The sequence below is a fragment of the Sinocyclocheilus rhinocerous genome, unplaced genomic scaffold, assembly GCF_001515625.1.
Source record: "Sinocyclocheilus rhinocerous isolate Xijiao unplaced genomic scaffold, SAMN03320098_v1.1 scaffold807, whole genome shotgun sequence".
Lineage (NCBI taxonomy): Eukaryota > Metazoa > Chordata > Actinopteri > Cypriniformes > Cyprinidae > Sinocyclocheilus > Sinocyclocheilus rhinocerous.
This window is the reverse complement of record NW_015650326.1, coordinates 141986-150275: the sequence shown is the minus strand read 5'-3', so window position 1 is coordinate 150275 and position 8290 is coordinate 141986. Positions and strand designations below refer to the sequence as shown.

General features: G+C 36.8%; 1 protein-coding gene across 1 annotated transcript in view; it reads left to right on the top strand.

Annotated features, from left to right (window-relative positions):
• The first annotated feature begins 393 nt into the window (after positions 1 to 393).
• LOC107711682 (corticotropin-releasing factor receptor 2-like) overlaps positions 394 to 8290 on the top strand; it is a 58415-nt gene continuing 50518 nt past the window's right edge. Inside the window, exons 1-2 of the mRNA XM_016516700.1 lie at positions 394 to 514; positions 605 to 724. Of these exons, the coding sequence (XP_016372186.1) occupies positions 394 to 514; positions 605 to 724 (241 nt within the window). The remainder of the gene's footprint in view (positions 515 to 604; positions 725 to 8290) is intronic.

Sequence of the window (8290 nt, the reverse complement as noted above, 5' to 3'; positions counted from 1 at the left end):
ATATGTAGGCTATTATTAAGGCTAATAAAGATTTTTGGTTATTAATCCTTCTCCAACTTTTGATAACACAATGTTCAGGGTATAGCTACATGCTGATTTATCTTAACATTTCAAACATTTGAATCAAATTAATAACAAAATATATTACGACGTTAACGGGCAGTTTAGAAAACGAGTCTTTAGAAGGAAATATTTTTAGAGCGGCCGCTTTGATCCTCGACACTTCATCATGACATCACCATCATCCTGTCAATGGACTCGCGCACAAAACCAGCTCCAGGATTACTTGAATCGTTTGTCATCAGTGAAGAAGAGACGAAACTGTATCAAGTTGACAGGGAGGCAGACTCATCGCTTCTTCTACCCACTGAAGCCTTTTCTTGCTTTTGGATCATGGATGCGTCCCTCTTTCAGTTCTTCATAGAGGAATTCGGCGACACCAACTGTACTCTTATGGATGCTTTTCAGGACACTTTATACGAGAATTCGTCATTCGCGTCGATGAGTGTCGACGGTGAGGATTACAGTCTTTGTTAGCGGTGCATATGTTTTATGCAGCGTTTATAATGCACATTAATCAACACCGGTTGTATTTTCCTCTAAGGTTTCTATTGTAACGCCACCACGGATGAAATCGGAACTTGCTGGCCAAGAAGCAACTCTGGACGAATAATTGAGCGACCGTGTCCGGAGTTCATTAACGGCGTCAAATACAACACCACTAGTAAGTGGCTCCTATTCGCTTTTTATTCATTAAAAACGTCTGAGGATAAGGTTGGTGGATTCATGTGCATAACTGTTAGCCTATTTATCTGTGGGTCAGTCCTTCAGGCAGAGTTAAAATATATAAGAAAGTCGCAAAGTGTGTCAGTGAATTTATAGATATATGTATTGCATAGATTTAATATAGAACATTTGAAGGCTTATAAGATTTCATGGACATGTATAGTTTTTGATATTTTTCTCTCAAAAGCTGTTTATACAATTGTTCTTAAAATAAATGACATGCTATTAATAATTTACGCAATTGTTTGCTCACAAATTCTGCTTCTGCAGACAATGTTATCTGCCCTGCCACATGTTCATAATGGTTTTTATACTGTACAAACCGTATTTTCTATCGCCCTACACCAACCCTACACCTAAACCTATCCCTCATAGAAAACTTTATGCATTTTTACATTCTCAACTCATTCTGTATGATGTATAAGCTTGTTTCCCCATGGGGACCTCAATTTAGTCCCCATGAGTCAGTGTGCATTCAGGTTTAAGTCCCACACACACACACACACATACACACACACACTGTGCATTGCATCCATGCTGACACTGGATGGAAAAGTTGTCTGCTCTTTTGTTATGAAATATGTTGCGTGAAATTTTGTGAGATTTTCCATAAATGTGCAAAATATATGCAATTGTTACTATTACATATTTGTTATCTGAAATCAAAGGACATTTGGAAAATAGTAATACTTCTTAAAATTTAAAACAGTGAATACATTCATTCAGTAAATTCTACCACTATACTATAACAATACAACAGCAGAATCTAACATAGGGTGGCTCAGTTATTTCAAACGTATTTACAGAGCATTTATTGTATGCTATCTTGTACATTATGTACAGGTACTGTTTTACTTGATGTTGATTATACTTTAGAATTAGCAGTTTAAAAAAAACATTAATTCAGTATTATATATAATTTATGGTTAAAATATGTCCTAATAAATCAGCAATAAATGCCTCTGAAAACCATAGGGGCAAATATCACCCCTTAATAAAAAATAATACCTTCTGACACTGTTGTGTATGATTATGCAATTGTCACTCATGCTCATAATTATGTAATCATTACCTCATGATGTTCAGATCATGAAACATTACACTGTAGTTCAAAAGACACGGAGCAGACAAACAGTATTTGATGCAATCTGATCTATATATAATCTCTGTGGCATTAGACATTTTCCAGCTGCAGTTGGTTTTATCACTGCATATTAATATGACTTATGATAAAATCACTGCATGCATATGAATGTGGATTTTGCAAATGTCTCTCGTCTTCTGTAGTAGCTGGCAGTTATGATCACAAATCAGTACTTAGCGGTTTCCTCCTGTGAGCTCGCACAGCATGTAACTTTGTTCAGTGTATTGATGTGACTTTCACATTGGAGGATAATACAGGGCTCCTAGGCAAATTTAAGCCTTTCACTGATGAGGTCTCAATGTATATTTTAAATAGTAAAATGTCTCTCTGTTTGCTCATATATGATTATATTGCAATCTTATTGGCTCTTTACGTCTTTTTATACATATCTTATGCACTGGCATCACTAACCCAGTTTGCCACCTTGATGGCATAGCGCTGTGCCATTAGCATTCTTTTCTGCACAAACATGCCTCCTTTCTGTGATTTATAATTAGGTTTATTATGTGTTTCATTCACAAAGGTCTGCATGCTACGGTTAATGTTTCAGACGTTTATTAAAAAGGATGCTCATGCTCATTTTCTAGCAAACATGGCAGCCAGCAGTAATTCATCAAATGATCAAATGATGGAGAAGAGCATCATAACCAGCAGATAATGTGTTTGTAAGTGTTACCTGATTTACATTATTGCTTTAGTGTAGTGGGTGCTAAAATAAAAAAAACTAAAAACACATGAGAGCAGATGTAAACAATGCTATCACTATTGTTGATAAATTATGAACCACTTATTTTACAAATTTATTGTAGCATCAATATCTCAATACACTTTGGTTGATTATGAACAAATGATAAACAAATCACTAGTAAATGACCAGTCTGTAATATGTTAATGTACTGTATCATTAAGTACTTGTACATTCCCATTAAAAGAACAAAAAAAATGCACATTTTCAACGAATAGTAAATTATTTGTTCAGTCCTGTAGCTCAACCAGTAGAGCATGACACTAGCAACACCAAGATCATGAATAAAGTTTATTGAATGTATGCTGACAAATGTCAAATGTCAAATAAAAGCATTTATTTTTCATGTTCAGTTTAAAAATACAGAAAAAATATTCTGAAAACTTTTTACGCTGTTTGAAGGAGATCCCATAATAATTTAATATGGCTTTACAGTAACATTTTATTTTATGATATGATTCATATTTTTTTGTATACAATGGTTTCTTTGAGTATAAATATGATTATCAGGTGGACACCCAACATAAAGGATATTAAGCTGTTATATATCTATATCTAATCATGTCATGTCAATAAATGGAAAAGTCAGCCAGCTGTTTATTATCACATCAATTATTGTGCCTTTAGTCACAACAGTAATTACGAAACTGAAAAAAGATGAAAATCATTAACAAGACCTTTGTTTCAAAACATATTCGATAGTTTGATTGAGGCTTATTTGCTACATAAATCTATAATATTTAAAAAAAAAACATTAGTTCAAATTAGTGCAGAATTAGGCCTATTGCTTTGTTGCCCACAATTCTGTCAAGAGTCAGCCAACTTTCTACATGCATAATGAAATGCGGATGTTTAAGAAAGTGCTGCGGTGAGTTTTTAGAGCAGAATAAAATCAAATGTGCCTTTTAACCCAGTGCCCCTTTAGCCTTGTTGTACCCTAAACGTGTCTTTAGCTCTATTCAGACAGTAATTGTTTCTCATGTGGACGTCTGTAAAAATAAATTAACATGGCACCTCAGTGATAAAACTCATGGATTCGGATGGCTATTTATTCACAGTGGCGGAGCGAGTTCTATGGTCCTACGAACCCGGGATCGGTTCTTTTTTTCCGCTTCTTTCTTGTTCTTTTTTTATCATCATGTAACGGGGACTCTTTAGGTAGAACCAAGTGTGAGCTTTACTACACAAAAGGCGTAGTCAAACAGGCAAGGTCAATATCCAGCAAACAATGTAATCCTAGGCAGAGGCAAAAGAGTAATCCAAAGGAACAGGCAAGGGTCATAATCCAAGTGAGCAGTCCAAAGTAATAAATAAACAAACAAAACAAAAGAAACAAGGCTATGGCAAATGAAAACGCTTGGTAGAGTCCGCTACAGCAAAACAATACTTCGCAATGTGAATGTGAATGAGTGCAGCTTAAGGCGATCGCCTGCGAGCTCGTACGACAGCAAAAATCGCACCGTGTATGCCCACCTTTAAACAGTCCTTCTAATTGGAAACAGCTGTAGGTGTAATCAGTACTTGGCATGGGGTGTCATGGGAAATGTAGTCCGTGAAACAATGGTACAGGTTAAGGATGGAGTGCCCTCTAGAGGATCTCATGGGCACTCCAGCTGGAGATCCTGACACGTCACTTGAACATAGGAAGGTTTTGTCAAAAATACAACATTCTGGACCAAACAATTTAGCATTTAATAGCCTACTATACAGAAATTGATTAAAGCAATCAAATGTAAAAATAAAGCACTGCATAGACTTCACCATATAAATTAAACATAAATTGATTCATAACAAAGTTATACAATATTCAAGGAAGAGCAGTGAATAATTCTCTCATTTTGTTTTATTGTTTGATTAACAGATGATGACAGACAGCAGCAGGTTTATAAGATGCTGTCACAGAATGCACAGATACTGACTAGCATTCGATTAATTTTCAAACGGTTTATTTTCAATTAAGACATAGCTGACTGTATTTAGTGAAAACTCACCAAGACGGACATTTTTACATATACAAAGCACAAAGTAGCCTATATGTGTCCGTGTTTCAGTCCGTCTCGAATCGCGCACAAGGAAAGCGCTTGGGGAACAGTGTCTCTTCCGCAGCTCAGTGCGATTTTAACTTGTTTTTTAGTATCGAGCAAGAACGAGGAGGAGACTGTATATGACAGTCACGTTACATGATTTGACTGATTTGGATGTTACATAGAAAGGGCGACAGCGCAGCGCATTAAGGAAAGGAACATTCATGTTTTCATAACCTCTGGACAAAATCAAAAACGAAACTAAAATTAAATAATCGTTGAGAGCAAGGGGGCCCTACGCAACCTACATACTTTGTGTATAGGGAGGATCAGCTCTGGGTAAATGTGCACAAAGAGAGAAACAATTTGGCCTTTACACGCTTGTATGTGTATTTATGCACACAGCTACACACATAAATGTATGCACACTCACACAGTATTGGCAATATTGTTGACTTGACTCCACAGACACTATTTGAAGAGAACTGAACTGAGCTGGATGATGACATCACTGAATCAACGATGGACCGACTTTAACTGAAAAACTGACGGTTTTCTATTGTCCTTTTGCATTATCAGCACATGTTTTTTTCTGTTTAACACAGTAAAGCTGCTTTGACACAATCTATATTGAATAAAGCGCTATATAAGGTGACTTGACACAAATATTATAGTATATGTATATTTTTAGTATTATCCAACAGTGTGGTAAATGTGCACAAAGAGAGAAACACTTTTTGCCTATTACACGCAACAACGCTCATGATTGCCCTAAACTCAGTGCTTTTTCCCTCACTGCACCTGTGTGAAAACAGAACTTAAACCATTTCATCTCTAATGCAGCAAGAGCAACCCAATCTCATGGCAATTCGTACATATTTGACAAGGTGGCTAATTCATACGAATTCTTACGCCTCACTTGTACGAATTCATGCGATTTGTGAAAAATCGTATGTATTTTACGAGCTGGCAAATTTGTAGGAACTCGTACGAAGGATCACATCTAACACCGCCCCCAAACTTAACCGTTGCAGAAATCGTACAAAATCGTACGAGTGAGATTGTACGAATTCGTACGAATTAGCTACCTCGTAAAATACATACGAATTGGCCGTACGAAGAGAGATCTTTATAAGTTCCGTCGCTATCAAACTAGCTGCGATTGAGCAAACAGCTGCTTACCTCCAGTTTGCATTGCAGAATGGATGTGACACGTCGTGTGACTAGAACTTTCTGTGACTTCATGTGCATCTCCCTCATTGACTAATTCATCCCGATCAGATTCAGAATGATCAAATAATGAGTGATCCGGACTCCGAGTCCATCAACACCTCCAGTACTTGATCAGCCTTATATATCTGTATTTTTCTGATATTTTGACCTACATTCTCGCAACTCCTTCCAGTTTGTGCTGATCGCTGTCTACTCTTGTTTCTTTAGGGCCTTTCGCACCGCGGGAACCTTTTCATAGTAGTTGTTGAACGCCGCGCACAAATGACGACGCTGTCGACCGGCTTACGTCACTTCTTAGTACACACTCTCGGTGCGAATGCAACCCTTTAAATGGTACTGGGAAATAGTTCGCGCAAAATCGTCCCAGTACTTTAGTACTGTACATTTAGTTCTGGAACTAAAGCGGTGCGAAAGGCCCTTTTGATTCAAAAGTCCTGTACTCTCTCAGAACATGCGCATTACTGTATACCACCTAAAACACGGATACCCGGAAGATTCTGTGTTTGGCAGGAAAAGAGTTAACAGCTCCCACTCATTGTGGTGGAGCAGTTATGAAATATTCTTCTTGTAAATACTTTCTTTTTTAAGTTAATATATATGCATGCAAATTAAAGTGTTACAGTTACCATAGGTGTTCGGCAGTGGTCAAAAAGGATTCAAATTTTGAATCGATTTCTTATTTTAAACCCAGAGATGAGGATTCAGACGGCAATTAAATTACCACATGACCTTGGTGTTTGTCAAAAAACAGTAGGCGATTGATTTTTTGACTGCTTTTGAATTGCTACTTATCATTATTCTGATTAGCTTCCTTTAGTTAATACTAAAGTTTTATTGAAATACATCTCACAATCGGCATGCTTATCCAGCACTCTTTCAGTCAGCGGCAAGCCCCGCACACAGCTGTTTCAAATCGATTGGTTTCAAAGTGAATGCCTTTTGCCTCTTCATTCATCTGTTAAACAAATAGCTGTTGAACTTCATGGTTTGGGCTTTGTTGTTATCAAATGTACATTGACACCTAGCTCTATTGAACATGAATGAACATTGCAGTGTTGACACTGGTAATGCTTTGAAACAGTCTGTATTGTGCAAAGCTCTACATAAAAAATGTGACTCGAATGTGACTAGCTTTCAAAACCAATATAACAAAGAGTGAAAAATTTAAGGGGGTCTGAATACTTTCCGTACCCACTGTATGTATCGCTACTTAATCAGTGTGTGAACATGCAGTTCAGCTCACCTTATTTTATGGATCTGCACCTTTAGTAACCAGATTAAAATAACAGTGTCCACTAAGATGTCAGCAACTTTAAACAGTTTGACAGCAATCAAGTCTATGAAATATTTCACTCTTTCAGAAGCTCCCTCAGACCCCTCTGCTTTGGTTGTTTCTGCTTTGATAAACCCATTATCAGGGGTGCACAGAAGTTTTTCAGCCTGGTTCTCAAAAGAGCACCTGGAGATTTGGTTTGGTCCTCTCTCTGCACATAGTGTGACCCATTAAATATAACTATAAAAATGATAATAGTGATAATAATATTATTGCACTTTATTTTTTAATAAAATAATAAACTAAATAATAAAGTGTGATAATACTATTATATTTTAAAATAAAAAGGGAGTATTAAATAAAAATAGAATTATTTTATAGTACTCTTAACAATAAAATGCAAATATTTACTCTTTTTCTTTTATATGAATTTTTCATTTTCAAACTTATAATCAGCAAACTTTTATTTTGGCAGGTTGCCGGCAAGTAAGTGCTGCTGAGTGAAGAGCAGAAGCAAAGTCCTTTTAAGACAAGTCATGTCACTTGGCGGCCATCTTTGAAACGCCTCTCGGGCATGCAAGTGCAACTCCTGTCTCTTTGAATGGGGAAACATCAAATTCTCCAAAACTGTTCACTAAGCTTATGATTAAATTTCATATTTGAAATCACCAAAGAAATCTGACAACAACTGTTGTGTATTTGCAAGCGCAAAGACAGAACGCGTCTCCAGAGATGAAACGGAGCTGCTCGTATAACGTGCAATAAACCAATCAGAGTCTCATCTCCCATTCCCTTTAAGAGCCAGTTGCGCTCGTGCCATGGCGGATTTGCTATTTACTGTTGTGTATTTGCAAGCGCAAAGACAGAACGCGTCTCCAGAGATGAAACGGAGCTGCTCGTCCGCGAGTAAATAGGTAGCCTAATTCTGATACATGCAATGACTATCCATTATGATATGTAGGCATTTTTATATTTGTGTAGCCTACACTACACAATAATCTTTTACATTGCAATCCTTTAATTTGTAATATTTGGCATGTTTGTGTGCTGCTGTGCATCCCTGTGTGTGTAATAAGCAGAGTGTA